General features: G+C 31.4%; 1 protein-coding gene across 9 annotated transcripts in view; it reads right to left on the reverse strand.

Annotated features, from left to right (window-relative positions):
- LOC139498221 (uncharacterized) overlaps positions 1 to 24,354 on the reverse strand; it is a 291,388-nt gene extending 267,034 nt beyond the window's left edge. For 2 of the 9 annotated variants that reach the window (XR_011657854.1, XM_071286589.1), the window contains exons 1-10: positions 24,297 to 24,352; positions 19,798 to 19,909; positions 15,739 to 15,865; positions 11,247 to 11,354; positions 10,414 to 10,486; positions 7,567 to 7,629; positions 6,606 to 6,754; positions 3,693 to 3,983; positions 1,769 to 1,999; positions 970 to 1,044 (exon numbers count right to left, since the gene is read on the reverse strand). Coding sequence is in view for 6 of the 9 variants with exons in the window: in XM_071286589.1 (XP_071142690.1) it covers positions 970 to 1,044; positions 1,769 to 1,999; positions 3,693 to 3,983; positions 6,606 to 6,754; positions 7,567 to 7,629; positions 10,414 to 10,486; positions 11,247 to 11,354; positions 15,739 to 15,865; positions 19,798 to 19,908 (1,228 nt within the window). In the remaining 3 variants the exon portion in view is untranslated. Of the gene's footprint in view, positions 1 to 969; positions 1,045 to 1,768; positions 2,000 to 3,692; positions 3,984 to 6,605; positions 6,755 to 7,566; positions 7,630 to 10,413; positions 10,487 to 11,246; positions 11,355 to 15,738; positions 15,866 to 19,797; positions 19,910 to 24,027; positions 24,116 to 24,195 lie in introns of those variants that run through there. The other 7 variants (XR_011657855.1, XM_071286590.1, XM_071286591.1 and 4 more) reach the window with 5 other exon arrangements.
- Positions 24,355 to 25,198: the final 844 nt, after the last annotated feature.

Raw genomic sequence — 25,198 nt, forward strand, 5'->3', positions numbered from 1 at the left:
CAACCAATTGCCCAGTACATCTGAAAATTTCAGGGCAGATAGATCTTGACTTGATTATCAATGTATATCCTCATCAGATTTGCTCTAAATGCTTTGGTTTCAGAGTTAAAAGCCAAAATCTACATTATACCCCTATGTTCTATTTTTAGCCATGGCAGCCATTTTGATTGGTTGGCTGAATCACCCCACACATTTTTTTAAACTAGATACCCTTAAAATATTTGTGGCTCAGTTTGTTTAAATTTGGCCCAGTAGTTTCAGAGATGAAGATTTGTGTAAAAGATAAACATTTACGAAAAATTGTTAAAAAATGACTATAAAGGTCAATAACTCCTTAAGGGGTCAGCTGACAATTTTGGTCTTGTTGACTTATTTGTAGATCCAACTTTACTGAACATTATTGCTGTCTACAGTTTTTCTCTATCTATAATAATATTCAAGATAATAACAAAAAGCCGCAAAATTTCTTTAAAAATTACAAATTCATGGGCAGCAACCCAACAACAGGTTGTCCAATTCATCTGAACATTTCAGAGCAGATAGATCTTGACCTGATAAACAATTTCACTACTTGTCAGATTTGCTCTAAATGCTTTGGTTTCAGAGTTATAAGCCAAAATCTAATTTTTACCCCTATGTTCTATTTTTAGCCATGGCAGCCATCTTGGTTGGCCGGGTCACCGGACACATTTTTTGAACTAGATACCCCAATGATGATTGTGGCCAAGTTTGGCCCAGTAGTTTCAGAGGAGAAGATTTTTGTAAAAGTTAACGATGACGGACCACAGGACGACGGACGCCAAGTGATGAGAAAAGCTCACTTGGCCCTCTGGGCCAGGTGAACTTATAAAAAGGTCCTATATATTGACCCAATACTTTTCAGCTGGTGTTAATACATACAAAATTTTCAGCCCAAATGACAATTGCAATAAAAGATTAATACCACCTCTTAAAAACATTTTTTCTTACCTCTGCTTATCTCTCCAGTATCTGATGGTACTTTAACCACAACAAATGATGGAGATGTAGGAGCCCCTTCTGTATCTGCAATACAATTTCACAAAAAAATTAAACAAATAAACCAGTATGTTTGTTTATAAGTTACTTCTTACAATTCTTGCATGACTAAATGAGTCTTCAGATATATACAAAGTGAAAGTTGTCAATAGACCTTCAGACCATTTTTCCATATGATTTACTGAAGTTAAGGAAAATAATTCAATGCATATCTTAATTAGTTTGTCATGTTTGCTATTCTCTATACTATAATTCAGGAATAATTGCATGCATTTATAATTGTTTTTTAAAGAATGGACAAAAGAGTGAAATTAATCCAAGAATATCTGCAAATAGATATCAGAAAGCGAGTTCTTATTATCGTGATCCTAATTGTAATCAAGTCCCTTTATTCACAATAATAATAATCTTGCAAAAGTTTCTGAATTTCCATTATGTGAAATTTGCTTATTGTTTGAAGATTCATATCCCATGAATGACTAAACATTTTTGAGTACTTTTTCCCCTTTTTGTTTGAGCCCCTTTCTGTCAATACAATGGAAGATAACTCTTCTCTAACACTACTGTAAATTAAGAAATTATTTCAATTTTGTCATTTTGCACTTAAATGTGATTTTAAATTTTTAAGATATTGAAAAATCCTAATTCATATAAAAAAGTTCAAAATGAGAGTTTAAATTGCAATAATGAAAACATGGCAATAATTTCTGAATTTACAGTATTCCATACTTTAAAAGGGGTTCACACTTACCTCTAAGCACCCCTCTTCCCAGGCCAACACTAAAAGCAGAAGGAGGTAACAACGCTACCCCTCTACCAATGCCAGCAGGGGCTCTGGAAGGGGCAGGAGGACTTTCATTCTCCTTATTTCCACCAACAGGCTTTACTATATCTTCTTCTCTATCATCAAAATCAGCAAACTGTCCAGCTGGCGACTGTATTTCCTCTTCTCTATCAGTAGCAGCAAACTGACTGTTAAACCCTAAATAATACAAACTAAAATTGGAACAGGAATACTAAACACTGAAATAAATTTTAGAAAGTAAAAAGTTCCAATTTTAACTTACTTTCTTTGAAATTGATAAATCTCACTAACTTTTTTATTTTTCAGTCAAATTAAATTACGAAATTGTTCTAAAATGAAGATAACCTCTCTCTTGGGCAAAGTAAACCTAAACAGAATTTTGGCTTTAGACCTTTTGGATCTTATACTCACAAATGATTCATTTGTTTGGCTTTTAAAACTTTTGGTTCCGAAACTTTGTAAATTTAGTGATTTCTTTTTATGATAACAGGGCTGAAATTTATTTTATCTTAAATGTTCTAGTTATTATCTGAATCAAATAAAGTTTTAGACTCTTGTCTTTTTTCAGGGCTATTCCAGAAAAAAATGTATGAGGGGGGTTGGAAGGCACATTGTATTAATAATACATGGGTGATGGGTATCAGAGCAACTTTTCACACTATAATGCACTATAATTCTCAATTACAATTGTCTGGGTGGTGGGTGCTGACAAAAACTGCCTTCCAATCCCTCCATACATTTTTTTCTGGAATAGCCCTCATATAAAAACAAGAATGTGTCCATAGTATACGGATGCCCCACTCGCACTATAACTTTCCATATTCAGTGGACCCTGAAATTGGGGTCAAAACTATAATTTGGAATTAAAATTCAAAAGATCATATCATAGGGAACATTTATACTAAGTTTCAAGTTGATGTAACTTTACCTTCATCAAAAACTACCTTGACCAAAACCTTAAACCTGAATTTCACACTATCATTTTCTATGTTCAGTGGACCATGAAATTTGGGTCAAAACTATAATTTGGCATTAAAATTAGAAAGATCATATCATGGGTAACATGTGTATTAAGTTTCAAGTTGATTGATTGAACTTCAACTTCATCAAAAACTACCTCGACTAAAAACTTTAACCTGAGCAGGACGAAGGGATTCACGAACCAACGAACGGACGAACGGAGGCACAGACCAGAAAACATAATGCCCCTCTACTATCGTAGGTGGTGCATAAAAATTATTTACAATAGCTAATGCAGCAAACTTGGGTCATTCATTTGAAATCTTTTTTTAAGTGATATAAACTAACTTTGTAAAACTTTCTAGTCAATCATCCTAAGGACAATCTAAAGCATGTTAGACCAAAATTTAGGACCATGAAACATAGAGTGCAGGCGTCGACAAACTAAATATTCAAGTTAGACATGTAAAATGTATTTACAAACATTATTTTAACAGATCTCTTTTTTACAACATATGTGATCCAGGTTTCCAGTCCAATAGTCAATGGAAACTTACAAATTTTCATGAAAAATCAAAAAGAATTCTATTTGTGATGTCATGAATAAAACGCAGGAACGTAAATTTTCAACAAAAAAGCATAAATCCTATTTATTCAAAGTTTTAGCTATGATTCATTGTGATATTGGTAAATAAATCCTAAATCAAAATTTTAGCTAAAAAAATTGGACCATTTTAGGGCCTTATCGGACCTACTCCTTTTGTGATACATTACCAGAAAAAAAAACTTTTTCAAGGCCAACTTGCAATGGCCAGAACACTGAGACAGTACTAAAGTGTTTGGTACAAATAAAGTCATACAACTTTGCCACCTTAAACAGATGAATCTTTTGACTGTACATTGTACAAACCTGGAGGTCCTGTTTTTGACTTTGCTCCATTACTCATTATGCCATTAACTTGTGCTGTGCCATTCATAGTCTGACCATAGTTGTTCATGCTCATCATGCCGTTAACTTGTGAAGATCCATTCATATTTTGAGCATAGTTCAGAGCAGATGCTCTCCCCATAGCTCGTCCAGCAGGTGGCAAAGATGTGGCCATACCACGACCCACTGCAGGCACACTGCCGCGACCAACGGCTGCCATTTTCTGTGCTCGACCTGCTGCCTGTGGTATTTCTGGATTCATTGCAGCTCCACCTGTTGGTAAAAATCAAGAAATCGGAAGACTAAAATACACGAAAGGTCAATTAAATTGTTCTTGAGTGTTTTTCAATTCATCAGCATGAATTCCATAATTCATTAAAGTAGACTACTTTTCAACACTTGAAGGAAATACCTGACATTTTCATTTTTTAAGGGAGGAAATGTTAACAGATCTGCATACCCTTCTGGAGCAATTGAGATCTCCTCCAGTTTTTGGTGGGGTTCATGTTGCTCAGTCTAGTTTTCTATGTTGTTTCTTGTGTACTATTGTTTGTCTGTCTTTTTTATTTTTGGCCATGGCACTGTCAGTTTATTTTCAATTTGTGAGTTTGACTGTTCCTCTGGTATCTTTCGTCCCTCTTTCATAATGTTGAAAACCTTATATCTTATGTTTTAACCATTGTTTCTCTTACTGTTGTCTGCCTGGTTATTGTCTTTAAACATTATTTAACTAACCCTCATTAATTCAACACCCCCAAACAGTGAAATTTTTATCGCTAACAGTAGAATTTTATTACATAATCTGAAAGATGAAACCTTGAAATTTACAGGAAAAATACTCCCACTGCTAGAAAAAATCTGTAAAAAAAGTATCAGTTCATTATGTAAAGCCATTATTATAGCATTTTTTCAACTAAAATCAAATTTGCAGCTAAATGATAGCATTAAAGGAATAAACCTTGCTACTTAAAAGAACCAGAAGGTCATTTTTTTCTATTTTACTAATGAAAAGATAAAATCTATGTGTTTAAAATTTTGGTAAAACTACAAAATCACAATTTGTGACAAAACTTTGAATTTGCTACTTAAATAAGTGATTTAAAAATCACTTATTTCAATAATTCACCGACTGATAGATAAACTGAAACTCAGGGATGATTCCAGGTGTTTTCAAATGGGTCCCTTGAACATCAAATTGGGAATTTTTTAAGCATAAAATCTAAGACGAAATAACATTTTTTTCCTGTAAAAATGGAAAATGTGTATATTATTAAGTATAACCTCATGAACCTGTACACTGATGTTCATGTAAGTTGTAACATTTTGAATAATTCTGGATGGGCTACTGTTATTACATGAATATCATTTAACATGATGCACTAGTCTATCATCTTAGCTATAGTTACCTAGGCCTATTACAAAAACATATATTTCAGCTAACATAAACCACTGAAAAAAATCATTCATCGGGTATTTTTTCAACAGCAGGTCATCTCTATAAATTTACCTTGATTCAAATGGATTTCAAATTGAACTGGTCAATTGTTGAATTCAGAAAAGCAATTACAAAAGTTTATATACTTAATTGATAAGATATTTAAAGCATTGAACCAGTGTTCTTTAAAATTATTTGGATCATCTTCAAAACTTTTGAAATAGTTCCAGAATGATGTCATCGTATTTCATGAATGGTCTATCATCAACATTATTTTCAAAAAACGCTTAAACTTTTGTCTTTTGAGGAAATAATTTCTTTTACAAAACAAGTTTTCATCATATTATATAACCAGCTCTGCTGGGCGATCTGCTTTTACGAGATCGGCGCCTATTAAACTTTATCAATCAATGTTATATCAAAATTTGAATTCGCTCTCTGCCGAGGTCTGCTTTGACACCCATTTTTATCAACCTGTTGGGCGATCTGCTTTTACAAGATCGAATACTCACATAACATATTAATCAATTGAATTTGGCTGCTGAAATTGTTTGCCACATGTTGACATAATTAAATCGTTGTTAATAAAATGCAATTCTAAACAGCATTCTTATCCAGATTTTAAAACGTTTCGATAGCAAATTATGAAAAATTATAGTTGCCTTAATCAGTGACAGAAACTTTTCCGGAAATATCGATTTTTATTTTATTTTCCTGAATTGGGAATTCATTTTCATGTACCTTTATTTGGGGCCGCTGGCCGTTTTAAGGGCCGCTAAGCGGCCCTAAACTATATAGTGGAATCATCCCTGGAAACACAACTGATCATTCCATTTCATAGAAGCTAAGAAATTATCCAGGAAATCTTCTAACCAAGATATTTTTGAGAGAGAACTGAGTCGCCAGGTTACTAGACCTGCTTTCAATTTAGTAACATAGGTAACAGGAGATTAATGTTGAGACTTTTAGTTGCAAATATATTAAAAGTAGCAAGCCAAAATTCAATTGAAGACTAACACAACTTTGAAAACAATGAAAAACTACCAACTAGATGACTTGGAAACTGCATATCATATAATATATATAAGTGTCATTTAGTAAGTCAATAAGTTTTAAAATTTCAACAAGAACGTGTCCGTAGTATATGAATGCTCCACTCGCATTATCATTTTCTATGTTCAGTGGACCGTGAATTTGGAATCAAAACTGTAATTTGGCATTGGAAAAAGAATTATCATATCATAGGGAACATGTGTTCTAAGTTTCAAGTTGATTGGACTTCAACTTCTTCAAAAACTACCTGACCAAAAACTTTAACCTGAAGCGGGACAGACAGACGGACGGATGGACGAAGGAATGGACCTACACCAGAAAACATAGTGCCCCACCTACGATACCCCTCTACTATCGTAGCTGGGGCATAATGACCAATAAATTAATCAGTTAACTTTGCTACCAACCTCGTCCAATGCCTGCCATTGCCAGACTGTATGACAACACTTGTGATTGTTGAGGTGGAGGTTGAGCTATCATGAATTTAGAGGCCTGGATCCGTGGCTTGCGGAGTTGTCCATGGTCTTCCTCTTCTTGTTTCTCTTGCAGGGGATACCTAAACAAAACAATTCTCATCATATCACATTCATCTAGAATCTGAAAAGGCTTTTAGCTGAGCTCTTTCAGTATCATGTCATTTAATATATTAATAATAATACATGTATAGACTAAATACAACATAAGAATAGAAAATTATATACATAAAAAATATACTAAGGACTTAAATTAATCCTGTGTCACTTGCAAGTGCAAAGTTTTATTATTTTAACTGCAAAAAAGTAGGCCAATATAAGAAATACAAACCAAAACAAAATATTCTTCAGATGCTATGTCTTAATCATGAAGAAGCTTCCATTTAAGTTTTGATACAATCTATGAACTTTAACAAAGTTAAAAATAATGATGTGTTTCATCAAATGCTGGACAATAAAAAAATTCTGGTTTAAATGTCAGTGAGACAGCAAGACCAACAATAACTTGATAATACATGATCTTCAACAAGACAGTTGTCAATACAATACTTGAACTCTTGAACAGATACCAATAAAGATCTGTCACCAACACTATACCTCAATAGACTATTTTTTCAACTGGTTTCGTTATTATTAATTAATGTATTAATTTTTGACGAAAATATTATTTATTTTTTTTGCGATATTACGAAAAATCCTGTTTAATGCACATAAAGCATTTTCAAAATGCAAGTTAAAATTATTGTGATTATAACCCTGTCACAAATTTTTCGAAATAATAAAAACATCACAACAATTCCTGAATAGTATATTTTCTGACAATAAAAAAAACATCAATTGCAACTTAAGACAAACGATAACAATTTTGCTGGAAGTATAAATCATTGAAACTTACTGCCTCTGATCAGGAGGTAGATGGCATTGACTTCTCCATGATCTCTTCTCAGATCTACTCATTCTGAAAAATATAACATATATTTATGAATATTACTGGTATAACACATACCTGCTAACTTTTCAAAATGCCATAGGGGTTTTACGTGCAAAATGGTTCTTATAGCCCTACAAAACCTTAATGGGGCCTTGAAATGTCTTTTGATGTTGGTTTTTTGCTTCTCAATACTTTTACAAGCCTATATATATATATATAAAGATAGCCATTGTTAATTAATTGTTTTGTTTAAAATTGTGGACACAATTGCTTATTCAAAATTTCCATTTGGGAGCCTCCATGGGGGAAATCGCCTGCAAATAGTGACAATTTATTTGAAAGTTTAAATCGCCTGCAAATAGTGACAATTTATTTGAAAGTTTAACACTAACAAAATCTATGACTTGTACCTCATTTCACAAATTGACATCATATATCTAAGTTAAAAAAAGATGCCATATCTATATATGGAACTTTACAATTTTCTATATAACTTTTTTCAATATTATTACATTATATATGCAATTTTAACCCCCTACAAAATAAAGAATGCAACAATTTGAGGTTCAATTTTAAGATAAGGTCCTGTGTTTGATAACAGGTTATGTAAAGAATGACTGGAATTTCATTGGGTTATTGATGCTATCAAAAATGGTCAGTCAGTTAAAAGTATAAAAAAACAGTATACAGATTGTTTGACCATCACAAGAAACAACTATCTTAAGTTTCATGAAATTTGGATAAGTTGTTCTTAAGTTCTCAGGGATTAACAATAATAATTTAGAATGGGAGACAATCTGAATGAAATACAGACTCTATATCTAATGCTTTGCTGGCATGAATCTGACTACATCAGCCAATGAAATTTTAGCCTTCAAATTAATGGAGGCATCTATTAATCCCTCAAAACCAGAGGATCCAAAAAGAACTTTACAAAAGAAAGTTGATGAAGCATTTAAAGACCTGTGTAAGCAAAGTTTGAACACAAAATGTTGTTTAAATTGGTAATACATGTTTTGAGGTACCTTGGACACAAAATATTGTTTAAATTGGTAATACATGTTTTGAGGTAATGTACAATTTTACATTTTTTAAATATTTCAAACTGAATCCTAGTTTAGGTTATGGTCAATGATCATGATGATTATCAAGCCAATAATATATATGTTACAGTAAATAGGTGAAATTAGGACTTACATGTAATTACTAAAATTTAGGAATTACAGGTAATTCCCGATGCACTTAGTTAATACAAGTAATTCCTTAAACGGCCCAGTTATTACCAGTAATTACTAATTTTAAAATGAATTTTTACACCTATTTACTGACTGCTAAAACAATGTTGTATTATGGTTAGATGATCAAAAGTTATGGTAATACTAACTAGAAGATCAGTTAGTACTCTTAAAATTTTGAATGGTTGATTTGTATAAAAAAATCTATTGAATAAATATGGACTAAGTTTAGTTTTAATCCAAAATTGTTAAAGTTGATCATTATACAGATAATTTTTTACCAATTTCAGCAGACATGGAAATCAGAAATGGAAAATTCTCCCAAAGCATTATGTTTTAACTTTTTAAAGAAAACTTTGAATTTGAAGAATATTTAGACTTATTACCTTATAAAGATAAGATAAAGTTATGTCATTAGCTTCTAGATATAAAAAAAATAAATATTTTTTTGTTGTTGTTAAATCATTAATAAAAATGATATAGTGAAATTATAATTCACTGTTAGCAGCCAATCTGGTTCTATTTTGTTAAATTAGCTGAGAAACAAGGTTGATGAGTTGTGCACTTGCGAGTGAATATTTGGACCTCATTGAATACCTTCTAGCTAGAGATGGGTTATTGATGTATTAAGCTATTAAAATTGTAAGGGTTTTGCAGAACAAATAGTCTTCTTTTGCTGTTAATCGCAGGCTCAACAAAAATGAGGAAAAAATATTAAAATTTTCCTCTAGATACTATCTTTTGACTAGTACTGTAAGAAGCTTCTGTCAAAATTGGGTAAAAATACAGGATGGTTTATAAATTCTAATGTTTTAAAAACTTTAACTGCAGAGTGTATGTAATGTTAACTGGGGAAAAACTAGTCCTTTTATAAGTAATATACGAAAAAAAGGATTTGTTTTCAAACTTTACTTTTGGATATCATCTTATGATCATAAGCATTAAGCTTCTGTCCAAGTTTGGTAGAAATCCAGGATATTTGGAGAAAATGATTTTAAAGTTTTAAACCACAGTGCATGATGGAGATTTTAGTTTAACAAAATTATGAAAATCAATTTTGAATTGATATCATTGTCTTGCATGCATATATTTACGGAGTTTCAAAACCTATAAAACAACCATTTTCCAGTTTCAATTCATAAAACACTGAAGAGTATGCACTTTTGATGTGTCTTATATTCCAACATCCCTAAGTAAGCTCACTTAAAATACTCTACCCTTTACTTTTTTATTTGGTATCTTGAATTATGTTTTGAATTTTAAAACAAAAACATCAAGTTAGTAAATAGCTGTAAAAATGACATTAAAAATCAGTGATTACCAGTAATCACTGAAACAACTAGTAAATACATGTAATTACTAAATTGGCTAGTAATTACAGGTATTTACTGAAATGTTTAGTAATTACATGTAATTCCTAATTTCACCTATTTACTGTAACATATACATCAAAACTTTTTACATATATTAATCCTGTGCATCTCACAGAATAATATTACAGCCCGGGCAGAGATAGTGCTATATCATTCATTAAATACTGAACCATATCATGCATAACTATACATGCTATACTTACCCTGACATATCTTTATATTCCATCCTAGCAAAGTAAGAAGGATCAACTCCTATCCTTGGATTATCTGGAATTTCTATCAAAATAATTGAATGGCAATATTAGTTGTTATTACAAAACACATTTATTTTGTCAGAACAAAATAAAAATTATGTAAATACTAGCTTCAGCAACTGAGCAAAAGGCTCCCTCCTTAGATTAATATTTTGATTCATTGGTAGGATAAATAAATTCTATATTAAACAACACTTTTGTTTTAACATACAATTACAGTTCTTCTATAAAAGCATGCAAAACAAAACTTTAATCGACTTGCTTGCTATGTTTGCAAACAATAGGTAGGTGGAGTTTCAATATATACTGGGATTTGATTAGACAATTAAAACTGACATGAAATGAATATAATGTTTATTGTCCAATCAAATTCCAGTATATAGTAAACAGACTACATACCTGTTGTTTACAAGCATCAAAACAAACATTGCAAGCAAATTGACCAATGGTTCGTTTTGCAAGTGTTTATAGAAGAACTGTAACAATTTAATTGCTTTAACATTGCTACAAAAAGAAATCTTTTCTTTTGTCATTGATCTTAGAAAAAGACATGTTAATTTGATCTACATTACTGTAAACCTAAATTATTGAATGAACCTAGAAATGTGGGTTACAGAGAAGCCAAAATCAGATGTGCAAAAATGTACCAACAGTTGCTATCACTTGTCGTCAGTTTCAAACTAGTTGTATGCACATCTGCTGAAAACTCTTTGTTTACATTTATTCATAATGCCATCCAACTTTCAGGAGTTGACCTTTACTGTGGTCATTGTTTTTCTTACCTTCGTCCCAATTTTCAGCACCCCTACTTGGTCTGTTCTGGTCATCATATTTAGGAAGATCAGTGCATCCTTTGAAATTCTTCCCATCCTCTTGATTCTTGGACTGTTCTGAAAATCACAAACACAAATAACTTGTATTTTCCATTTAATTGTATGTGGGAGGGTAGAAAGTTTAATTATTGAAAGTGGGCCATGGTTTTTTTTCGGTATGCATCTATTACCATTATGCAAAATTATCGTCTATTTCTATTATAACTGTTTTATTACTCTCATAGAATTTCATTGAATTCTTGGGAAAATCCTTTCAGCTATGTTATTGACATCAAAACAATGACACATCATCTATTTTTAGGTTATGTAGTGCTCTTTTTCCTTATTAAGGCCCAGAGTATTATTTTATAAGTCTGATTGTTAGCGTATTTTTTATGATCAGAAAATTATTCGATATATTTTGATATACAAAATCTGCCAAGTATTTACTCGTAAAAGTAATTTAATTTTATGCCATTGAATGCAAATGGAATGAAAAAATACTTTGATGCATTTATGACATTGTTATAGTTATCTGAAACATGTTTGAAGGGTTTAATACAAAATTTTCCAATCAACCATCAAAAGTCACTTGTAAAAATTCTTTACATTTTTTGATGGCAGAATAAAAAAAGTTAGCATGTCCCAATTTCTCTATTTAACGTGATATTCATTTGTTATTTGATCTCAAATTTATTCTATGATGTTAAAATTCATAATACAATAGGCCTGACCTATATATTAATTCACATGCCCAAAAACCACAATCCAAAACAAAGGTCATGAACTTACAAGCATGTCTACTTATTTAAGGGAATCAGGTCACAATACGAAATGTAGACAAGGTTGACCATGTTTCTGAAACTATTCATCAATTTAGGTATCAGTTTGTTTCCAAATAAGAAAAAAAAATCCATTCACATTGGATAACATTTGCTATAAGCTGTCTCACTAATTAGCGACAAGAAGCGACAAGAAGCGTCAAGAAGAATTATTTTAGCGACAAGAAACTATTAAGCGACAAGAAAAGATTTTTTTTTTCAAATTAAAATTACTTATTCCAAATAAATATGAAAAGAATAATAGAACAATTTTAGGGACAAGAAAGTTAATATTGATAGAAAAAAATTTAAACATTTATTTACATGGTATTTTATCATTTATTATGTATAACAGCCAGTATTACGTTTACCCTGTTGTATTATGAGATTACTTTTCCTCATGTTTTAGAACAATAATATATTTATCTTATAATTTAGTTTTTTTTTAAACTCTCTTTGTACATATATTAAGCTTGCAAAATGAATTATGTGTGCATCATTGTCCTGAAAATACAGACACAAATTGTGAAGAACTGAAATCAAACAAGAGGAAAACATAATTCAAATGTGAATATACTTCATCATTTAATTTAGTGTATTGCCTCATTTAACGATATTTATCATGTTTAAGCATATTGCATGCATTGATTGGAGATTTAAGGACATTAATGAAAATCTTGAGTTTTCAACAGGTGTTCACTATTTACAATGACTGTATATTCTGGCGCATGTAATTGTAGTCTGAAGTGGGTACAAAGTTGAAGGTGTTAATTGGATGTTATTGTAGCAATAAAACCAGGGACACGCGCCTCGTTGATCTCATTTGATGTTCTGCATTGTTTATTACCTTAGGGTGAAGCCACAGCTAGCGTTGGACCTATCAGGAAAAATGAATTTTAGAGATATAAAAGAAATAATATTTCATGTTTTTGTTTCAATAAATCCTTCAAAGGAAAGGTGAAAAATCTTTGTTTATATTTTCATTTTATGGCGTGTGCATTTCCTTTGCTCTTACAAATATTTAATTTCTTCATCTATCAATATAATAATAACAAGAGGCTGTCACAACGACAGCAAACTTGATTTATTAACATTTATTTGTGTCCTGGCAATATCACAAAAACCATAACTGATGAATGGTGGAAGTGAAATCGTCAATTACAAATTTGACCTCCATTTGACATCAGTATTAACATATAAAAATTTGAAAAGCTTAGGTTGAATAGTTCATGAGTAAATGCAACAATATTAATTGGAAACACCATTTTTTCAATCTTTCAAGAACTATAACTCCGGAACAGTAAAAGTCAAAACTGACATTATTGAACTTGACCTCCATTTTGTCATCAGTAAGAACAGATTAAAATTTTAAAAGCTTAGGTTGAATAGTTCATGAGTAAATGCAACAATATTAATTGGAAACGCCATTTTTTCAATCTTTCAAGAACTATAACTCCTGAACAGTAAAAGTCAAAACCGTCATTATTGAACCTGACCTCCATTTTGTCATCAGTTACAACATGTTAAAATTTGGGAAGCTTTGGTTGAACGGTTCATAAGTAATTGTACGGACAACATTTGGTTGCTGACCGCCCGGCTACCCGCCACCCGCTGTACATCTCCCAATTCAATAACCGACATTTTTGTCACAAAAAAACGGTTAAAACTGCACAACATCAGACTGGAACAAAATTAAAACTTGATCTGAAACTTGTCATGATAAAACATTATACAGTAGACTCCACCTAATCGGATATCGGTTAAACGAATATATCGGCTATTGTAATATAATTTCAAAACACCGAACCATTCCCTATACATTTCAGTCAAAATACATCGGATAATCGAATATCGGTTATTAGAATATATCGGCTAATTGGATAGGAATATTCATGAAAAATGTGTGAAAACCATGTACAATCGAATATTTTGAAATAATTTCATATTTTTCTTGACAGGAAATGAAGCCGGAAGTTGCGCCATTAGGAAGTTTAAGAAAACTTCAGTACACAAATGTTTCATTTTATTAATAAAAACGATCTTTTATAGTCAAATAAAACATTATTTTTCTTGTTGTCTTGTTTATTATATAAATCTGATAATATATTTTGCCTAAGATGTGTTTGTTATGTGTTTATCCAAATGTGATCGTTATCATTTACTTCACAAACAAGGACACGACAGAAATGATAAACTCTGCGTGATGTTCATCAATGTTTATTAATATGAATGATATGTACCTCTTTCTCAACAATTTATTAAAATATATATAGAAGTCCCGTGTAAAAATAAGGAATCGTGTGTCAATAGCATATCCCAGGTGAATTAGAATTATGTAACTTGTACACACGTACGCCATTTTCCTACTTTACATAATATTCAGCCTTTTATTTTGAACCACGACAGATAAGATAGAAAAGCAAATTAATTTTACTCATCTTGATGTCCAATTTTATAATCATAAAAATAGTTGTATTACTTGAAATTGGAAATGGGTTTTATAAATAAAAAACTGTAGAAAATCAGATCCGAGTATTCGTAGCTATTAATAGATTTACCTGTGGCCTACTTCCGAGAATTCATAGCTATTTTTAGCTTTTACCTGTTTAAACACACAAATGAAACAAATCACGCAAAAACAACAAGTCTCATTATTTAAGAGGTACATATTTTATTCAGATAATCAACACATAATTAAAAAATCAATAGACTGACAGATAAACAAAATACATTATAATCATCTGATCGATCTATTACTCAATCAACCGAATTATCCGAACTTGTACCTGAAAAAAACATTGAGATTAGTTACAAATTTCCATTAATAAAGCAGCTATAATACCTATTGGTATCTTAGGGTTGTGTCTGTCAATTTTGAAAAAAAACTTGGAGGAATATACGTTCATCGGCTAATTGAATATATCGGACAATCGGATATTTTTAGCTGACATTTTGGGTATCCGATTGGCCGGAGTCTACTGTACCAAATATCAAATCAAATCCTTAAGCATGAAAAAAACAAGTGTGAAAAACTGATTTGCCGGACTGACAGATGGACAGACAGACGAGACAAAGTGCAAACCAAAAGTCCATCATTGGCACAACCGGAAATGTAAATAAAACCGGATCAGATTCTGGGAACGGATAAGGATAATTCCAGGTTTGCCGATTAAATACAATAACTGAATAAAAATCCAAGCAGAACACAAAATTCAGCTATGAAATATAAACACTAGAATTGAAAACCAAAGATATATGAAAAAGAAAGAAGAAACAGGAAATAATATTTTATACAGAAACTCTAAATTATGTTTAGTTCACAAACATTGTCAAAATCCAATAAAATGGGACATTACTCTTCACTGAAATGCATTCAAGCAATTGTGCACAACTTTCACAATAATATACCCTCTTGTTACGTCATTTTGTTTTAGTGCATTTTGGGGAGGAGTAGGGCACAACAAAGTCATATGTTTGTTGTTTTTTGTCGGATAATATACAATTAGATGTAAAAAAAATTGGTCTTGTAAAATTTCATTCGGTCTGGTAAAGCTAGGATGCTTACCAGACCGAATGTCCTGTAAAAATAAAATTTATTCGTGTAGTCTGAGTAGGGGACTAGAAAGCTGTTTGGCACTTACCATAACTAAGTATTGGTTCCAACATAGCCTTGTCTGGACAGTTAGCAATGTGGTACCTCAACTCAGGCTTAGGCATCTCATGTCTGGCATTGAAAGGGCATGTGGCGAATTCTCTTCCTGTGAAATTCTAAAATTAAAAGATGAACAAAATTAATTAAAAGTACACAACTAAAGATATTAATGAATGAGCATATTAAATAATAAGTATATCATGTATATTCACTGCTCATACCATTGCGTGATTTTACATGTATAATAATGTTAAAATAGTTTGATGAACAATTGGTTTTGGTAAATAATTGTCATTTATAATAATGTTAAAATAGTTTGATGAACAATTGGTTTTGGTAAACAATTGTCATTTCATATATTTCTCTCTGTCATTGTCTGTACTCTCTTGGTTATCATGGTTATGTCAGGATATGAATAAACAATTACTATCTGTTGTTTGGTAAATATGTGGTTAAATCGACTTTTTCAAAAGTGATATTTACTTCGGCCTTTGTCCTCGGTGAATATCAGTTTTTCAAAAGTTAATTTAACCCCATATTTACCTCATCAAAAGACAGTAATTATGTATTAATACCAAGTCAGGAATATGAGTTGTTAGGCATTTGTTTGATGTGTTTGAGCTTTTGATTTTGCTGTATCATTAGGTTACTTTTGGCTTTGAATTTTTCTTTTCAGTTCAGTATTTTTGTTATCTCTCTTTTTATCCATGTTATTCATGTGTTTCCAATATATATTTGCATCATGTATCATGTCTGACACACATCATGTGATAGTTCATGATGTATTATATATGCCACAGAGAACAAATTTGTGTGTATATCTTTTTCTAATTGAAACAATTCTTTAAGGTTAAACACCACTTATTTCAGCCCAAATTTCAACTAAGCTTTATTTCAAACATTCTCAGAAAAAAGTTTATCAACACTTATCAAATCACATGTTAAGGTGCAACACCACTTATTTCAGCCCTTAATTTCAATTACACTTTATTTTAAATCATTCTCAGGAAATATTTATCAAGACTTTTCAATTCACGTAAACCAGGACATAAAAACAATGACAACCATGACATCCTGTCTCATAGCACTTGAAATCACTGAACACAAGTGACAAGGAAGATAAACTTTGAACAGGATCGTCAAGTGTGTAGTTTTTAAACTCATAATTATTCGAAGTGGAAAAGGAAATTAATCATTTAAAATACATTTTACAAGTTATGTAGTACGAAATTATCTTCATTTATAATTGACATTTTGTGTAGTTTTCAATTTTTTACTACATGTACTAAGACATGTAAAATTTTGAAAATTCTTAAGTTCCACATCATACTAATTGTATTAGAAAGAAATATATCTTTTAAAAATCTGTTTTACAAGTTATGAAGTACAAAATATTTTTATTATTAATAATTGATATTTTACATGATTTTCATTTTTTTACTTACACATGGAAAAGTTTGTAAGTTTTCAAATTCCATCATACTAAGTGTATCTGACAGAACTACATGTATAACTTTTAAAAATCTGTTTTACAAGTTATAAAACTACTAAATAATTTTTTATTTATAATTTGATATTTTGTGGTTTTCAATTTTTTTACTTGAATGTTGAATTTTGTATATTTTCAAGATCACATATATCATTTAAAAATCTGTTTTATGAGTTCTGTACATTTGTTGTACGAAATAATTTTATATTTATCATGTTTATAATTGATATTTTGGGTAGGGTAATTATCAATTTTTTACTTGCACATGTACAAGTTTTTAAATTTTCAAGCTACAAATCATGCTTAGTGTATCTGACAGAAATTTATCTTTTAAAAATCTGTTTATCAAGTTATGAAATACCAAATAATTTTTCATTTATAATTGATCTTTGGTGTGATTTTCAATTTTTTACTTGCATATGTAGAAGTTTGTAAATTTTCAAGGTCCACATCATGCCGAGTGTATTTGACAGAAATTGATCTTTTAAAAATCAATTTAACATTGTTTTACTGGATATGTAGTACTAAATAATTTTTAATTTTTTCAATTTTTAACAAGCATATCACATGAGTGTATCTGCAGGGCCGTAACTACATTGAGGCAAATGAGGCAAATGCCTCATGTTAGAAATAAAAAAAAAAAAAAAAAAAAAAATGCAACAAAAGATTGTCTTCATATCAAATTTTTTTTCACGGAAAGTGTCTTGCAAGAAGCAAGTTCCCTTCACTCTCTGGTGTCGCCCCTGTATGTTTTTTCGTTATCCATGTTTCTATTTTCCTTTTAGTTTTCAGAGTTGATGATCTATTGTTTGTACTTCTAGATCTGTGTCCCGTGTTTGTCTTTTGTTCATTTATGGTCCTACTTTATGATTATAGTCTGAGTGTTGATTTTCATTTGTAAACGTGGTTTTGCAATGTTGCATGTCCAGACATTGTGCGAGGAAATAATTTAAGAATATATGATGCTACTGGACACAAAAAAAAAATGGTCCTTTCTGCATGGATAATTGAAATTTATATCAAAGAATATAAAACAGGTTTTGTTTTGTAAATAAAACAAGATAGCTGACATGGATTGAATTAAAGCAAGGTCACCTTTTCCCCGGTATCAAATAATTTGAAAAATAACCAACAAGGTATATGACCTTTTGCATTGAAGGGTTAAACTTGCATGAAGTCGAGTTGAGACCCTTTAACAGAAATGAAAGGAATATGGAGTACACGTTCACAGGACCTAATCGCACACAAAGTCAATGCATAGAAAAAAACACAAATAATCAATGGTCAAAGTTTTTGTTCCTGTTCTATATCTTGAGAGGTCTTCAACAATACTTAAGTCTTTGAAAGAATCACTAATACCGTAAAAAACATGGTGAAGATGGTCCCTAGTGTGGACTTGAGCAGTACTAGTACTTAAAGTATAATACATGTACTGCAATGTCACTATATTTAAATCTAGTCATAAAAAGAAAGTCTAAGCACAATACAAAACAAGAACAGACAGACAGATCCGGTATTAATAATTATGAGCATATCAATTTTTGCTTTATCCTACATATCGGTCTTTTAATGTTGTCTCTAGAATCTAAAAGTTTTAAATTACAATGAGTCTATGTTTTTGCTTTAGGACCAGAATATCGAAAAAAAATCAATAAAGCCGTTTAAATGCAAGAAAGAGTCTGGGAAACGCTCAGAATGCACGATTTTACGTTATTTTTCTCAGAGCTTCTGGGGGCTTTGAGCGGCCCACAATCCCCTCGCCATATATTTTGCCTCACTATTAAAAGAGGCTAGTTACGGCCATGATCTGACAGAATATACCTATTTAAAATCTGTTTTAAAAGATTACTATGGTTAATATGTAGTACTTAATATTTTTTTTAGAGTTGATTATTTGTGAGATGTTCATATTTTTATTCACAGGCTTTGAAACACATTTATAATGTGCAGAATAAACAATAAAATGTACCAACCAAATGTTACACGAACACATTATTATAGATTATTCTGAAATTTAGTTTTTGAATTGCATATATATATATATTTATTGATACATAGGAAAAACAGACCAAAGAATGCAATATGTTGTTCAACATTATTATATTAACCATGTTTACATGTATAAAATGTAGATTTTTTATATCTATTTCACAAGAGAAATATCGTTAATATATTTAATTGACAGACCAAATTAAACAATCTATCTGAATCACTATAAATGCTTACATGGCCGAGCTGGCATTTTAATATAAAGAACAAGTTGCAAGTGTTTAAGTCTTAAATTGGTAAAAAAATTTAATCTTGTATTTCTTTTGTTACTTGTGTCCCATGTGTTTGTGCCCAACTGACAACATGATCATTGGACCAAGGAGAACAAACTATATACGATTCCATGTCTGCCTATGATAACATTTACTCTTAACAACACAAGTGAACAACATGAACAAAGGAATCCTGAGTTACAACTATTTAACAATTGAATGCTTCTTTTTGTAATTTATTGAGATGTATTAGCTTTGACTGAAATACATTTTGTATGAAGCTGACTATAAATTTTACCCTTCTACATTTCATCAGATGATACTGCATGCGCTTTGCAGCTACCATGTGAACTTTATCATATGGACATTCAATCAACTGTTCCGGGTCAGGAATGTGGTAGTATGCCATTCTGAAATATAATTAATGAAACATTTAAAATGATTTTTCAAATTTTGTTGCTGTATACGATTTTTGTTTTCTGTTCATTGTTTTGTACATACCGTGCAGTCCGGAGCATCTGTGCACTTAAGACGACTTCACTTCATTCAACTGATAAAACCAATAATTGGATAATATTGTGTGAACACATTCATCATGTTCATATCATACTTTTATTTCATAAAATCTTCTGTTTGTTTGGTTTCATCCTCTAGATTTTGGACAATGTGTGTCCAAAATTAGGGAAACCCCTGTTCTGAGTGTTCCTCAAATGTCCGATGATTTCCTGCGTTAGCATGCCTTCCAAAATAGCTTAATTTGAATAAAACAAAGATTTTCTACTACGAAATATAGCGGAGTTAGAATCAAACATACTCCAAAGGATGCAGAGCAAAATTATTTTAATCTGTTATAAATTTGACTTAAATTAAACAAATTTTATCTGATGATGTAATTATTTGTTATTGGGAATAGTCCAAATATGGTAAATCCCGAGATTGCAGTTATTAATTACCTTTTGACAGTCTGCACCCAAAACTTTTGAGGGTACTAGTCCATAGGACTAGTAATTATTTAAATTTACTAGTCCTGAATAATTTCCACTAGACCGACACCGGTGAGGGTCGTAAAGTGACCCGAACCAGCTAGGGGGGTTTGGGGGCATGCCCCCCCCAAAAAAATTTTGAAATCTAAGATGCAAAATCCTGCATTTTGAGCACACCTGAAAGGGTTTTAGCTGGTTGAAAATTATTTTTTTTAAGCTAATTTTAAGGATTTTACATTTTCAAAAAATTATTAAACAAGGAAAACTTCCTACACTATTTATTTTTAGTCATGATAAGTTCATAACAAAAACAAAGAGTTTCCAAGTAATTTATAGTTTTTTTTATTCCTCATAGTCTTTTAATAATTGCTTCAGTTTTAATTTAGACATCCCATTGGTTTTGTTATTGTCTTTGCAGTACATGCAAAACATTAAGAATTCAGTTCAATTCAAAGTTTTATTGCCATATAAACTTTACAGTTTGTGACATATAACAAAAACAAATAAAAACAATAACTAAGTTACTCATTATATATACATTGTATCAGTATATATATACATGTACAAATTCAGGTAAATATTAAAGAACCTTAGTGTGCACGTTCACATACCACACGTCCCCACATTGTCATTGGAGAAATTAAATAAGTATAAGAAAAAAAAATTGTATAAGAAAAAATACTGAAAAATAATTTCCTGTCAATATACACATCTACATAGTATGTCCTTATTATCTACAAAATTTCATGAAATTCTGTTGTGGGTTTTCAGAGGAGTTGAGATGACAAACTGTTGCAGAAGTACATTGAAGCAAATAAGTTCAAAGGGGCATAACTCCTAGAAAAAAAATTGAATCGTAATTTCCTGTTGATATGCACAAAAAGTTTTCGTGAAATTGTGTTGTGTGGTTTGAGAGGAGTTGCGATGACAAACTGTTGCAGTAGTACATTAAAGTAAATAAGTTCAAAGGGGCGTAACTCCTAGAAAAAAAATTGAATCGTAATTTCCCGTCGATATGCACAACTACATAGTATGTCCTTATTATCTGAAAAGGTTTCGTGAAATTCTGTTGTGTGGTTTGAGAGGAGTTGCGATGACAAACTGTTGCAGTAGTACATTAAAGTAAATAAGTTCAAAGGGGCGTAACTCCTAGAAAAAAAATTGAATCGCAATTTCCCGTCGATATGCACAACTACATAGTATGTCCTTATTATCTGAAAAGGTTTCCTGAAATTCTGTTGTGTGGTTTGAGAGGAGTTGCGATGACAAGAAACAGGACTGACGGACTGACGGACGGACTGACGGACGGACGGACGGGTCAAAAACATTATACCCTGCGCAACTTCGTTGCGTGGGGTATAATTAAAGGGTCCCCTGTCCTCAATTCCATTGACTTTTTTATAAAGGAAACTAGTTTATTCACTTGTGTTGGTCAGAGACATATATACATATGTGTATATATGTCTCTGTGTTGGTGTAGATGGATTAAGTTAAAGTATATATATATATATAAATATGTCATTGTCAGTGAGATTAGCAAATGAATTATTTTCTCTGTTAATGCAATTAAAATATGTTAATCTAATATTTGAATTGTGAGAATAATTTAAATTATTAATAAATGTTTTTCATCATCTAGTACTTCGAATTTTTTGCAAAGTGAGGAATTTGAAAATGCCTTCCTTTTTCAATTAATAATGAATGGTCACTGATTATAAGTTTTGTAAAATTTTCTAAATTTAAAGTTTGAGTTAGAGAGGTAAGGTTTGATCAATAGATTAAGTCCTTCATACAAATTTAATTTACTTTTATCATCAATATATCTCAACTTATCCATCAACAGGTTGTTGTAGTATGAGTTTATTTATTAAGGATGACGGTCATTCTTCCAACTACAGGAGATCCGAAACCCTCTGGTCCTGGTTACCTCAGATTTTTTTTTGTTCAGAAACGTCATGATTTGACCTTTTTCGTTTTATAGCCTTTCCTGGCTTTGCCCGTCGGTACATTGAAGAATTTTTACGTTCTCCGGCCTTTCTAATTACCAAAAAATCGAAGTGTACCAACACGATGTTGTAAAGGTAACTCATAATGACATAAATCTATTTTAATAACTTTATTGGTGATGTGAAGTAAACTAAAACATTTTTATAACATTAAAGATATATAATTAATCGGGGGAAAACTTGTTAGTCTTTTCGTTTTATAAACAATTGCCGTCATTATTAGAAAATTTAATGTGTCCGTGTTGGTCCACTTTCTACTGGTTATAAGACAGATCGAGTTACCGGAACTATTGCGACTGGTTTTCGTTTCTGTTTCACTTCCTCAGGAAATGTACAATTATCGATCTCTATAGTTCAAGTTAGACTTCGCAACACATTGATTTGACGATCTTTTCTGCATTACTTGTCAATTTGAACTTCAAATATGTTCAAATTTCAAATAACATAGAAAGGAAGTTATATTTCTTACTAGTCCGGTCGGGCTAGCGATATATAAAATTTACTAGTCCGAGCTGAAAATTACTAGTCTGGGGCAACGGGCTAGTGGTTAACGTCGCAGACTGTTTTGAACTTATCAATTTTATTCCTTTTTTTTTATCCCTTTGGAAGATTAATCAATAACAAGAAAGATTTTGTTTGTGTTATTGTGTTGATATGACGAAATCAGCTAATGTGCGATATCACGGGCCACACATGTACAGACACCAGATACTCCACTGTAAATCATTGCCGCACATGTACAGACACCAGATACTCCACTGTAAATCATTGCCGCACATGTACAGACACCAGATACTCCACTGTAAATCATTGCCGCACATGTACAGACACCAGATATTCCACGGTAAATCATTGCCGCACATGTACCGACACCGGATACTCCACTGTAAATCTGGCTGTTAATTTTCTGGTTGGAATTGTCCTTTCAGGGTGTTTTTTTGTTAAATCGGCATATAATGAAATTTCGCGACTGGGTGACATTTTTCAAAAATGTGAGTTAACTCTAATTACCTTGTGTTATATTATTCAGGTATATAGGAGGGTAGTGATGGGGGTACCTTCATGATGTAAAACGGTAAAAATTCTTGTCATATGAAGTTAACTGTAATTTTTAGGGCATGACGATAAAATGTACACTTTCTTTTAGACAATAAAAAAATCAACTGAATTTGACAAATCACGCTAGCCTATTTATTTTTTCCAAAAACAACGGCAACGATAATTATAAGAGACATCTGACGAATCACAATAAGAATATTTTGACGAATCACGGTAACATTTTAACCAATCTGTCAGACGCTAACGGTAGCCGAAAATGACCATTTGACGCCTAACGGTAAAGGGCATTACCACCCTCATATAGGGGGGAAATCTATACAAAGGGGGGGGGGGGGGATCTCAGACAAATGCAATAGTCAATATTGACATCTTGTACCAACATCTTGTACCAAATGACCAAAGGGTTTAAAAGGTAATCATGGTAATATCTGCATTATTATGTAAAACATAATAGGAACTGTTATGTGAAGCAACATCTACCCAGATATAGAATTACTATCAGTCACATGCGCCCTCGTGCACGTGTCGTGTAGCGTTTCCCGCGATTTTTTCTGCAATCAAAATGAAAGAATAACTTTCGTTTTCAAAATTTCAACACTGCAATGTAAACATTTAGGAATTGCAACGACTGTAAATCATTATACTTACCTTGAACTTATATATTTAAAGATAAAAGTATTCACAAACGAAACTTGCTGTCATTTCAATTTTTTGACAACTTTATCACTTTGACAAGGAAGGAAACTTACCCGATGTTTTCATTGAAATTCGTGCACGCGATTGGTTGATGTCAACACGTGGAAATACTGCTGGATTTATAAAATACCGAAAAGATTTATCAGCCTGCAACGGTCTTTAATTCGTATTCAGTTTTGATCATTGATCTTAGAGGTGCACTAGCTAGCCTACGAGATGTATAAAAATTTAAAGTATGATTTGTTTTTGTTCAATCAATAATAAAAGTGAAAAGGTGAAATAATAATTCGCTTTTAGCAGCCAAAATGGTTCAATTTTGTCAAAATAAGCTAAATAATATTGATAATGAATGATTCACTTGCAAGTGAATAAGTCGACCTCATTAAATCCGTATTCATGTGAACTTCAATTTAACCCCTTAACTAGAGATGGACAACGCATGCTTTGTACGTATACTGTTTATTTAAAGGAAAGGAATGTCAACATTGAAAGTAAAACTAATTAAGGTAATTCATTTGATGACTGATTCGATCCACTAAAAATTTTTCTTCTACATGTAAAAACGACGGGAAATACATATTTTTAATCTATAAAGTAAAATTAAACAGACCTATAAAAATTAAAATGCACGTGTTGGCTTACTCTATTTATATCTAATCATTAGTATATTTATGTTAACATCGCTTATATGGTCATCTGAGGTTAACTCGATATTTAATTAGATGGAGTTTAGACTATATATATATATAAAATACACACGAAACGAAACTACATATTATTGACCCTATGCTCTGTAAACTGTTTATTTCACACTTTTGATAGTTTGGATAAATGTTTTAAATTGTTATAAATAAAATATGAAAGTTTGAGTCAAATCGGTGACCATGAATTTGACAGCTAGTGCCCCTTTAATAGGCTTAATAGTTAATTAGAATTTCGAACTTCTATAGTACCA

Source organism: Mytilus edulis, chromosome 12, assembly GCF_963676685.1.
Source record: "Mytilus edulis chromosome 12, xbMytEdul2.2, whole genome shotgun sequence".
Lineage (NCBI taxonomy): Eukaryota > Metazoa > Mollusca > Bivalvia > Mytilida > Mytilidae > Mytilus > Mytilus edulis.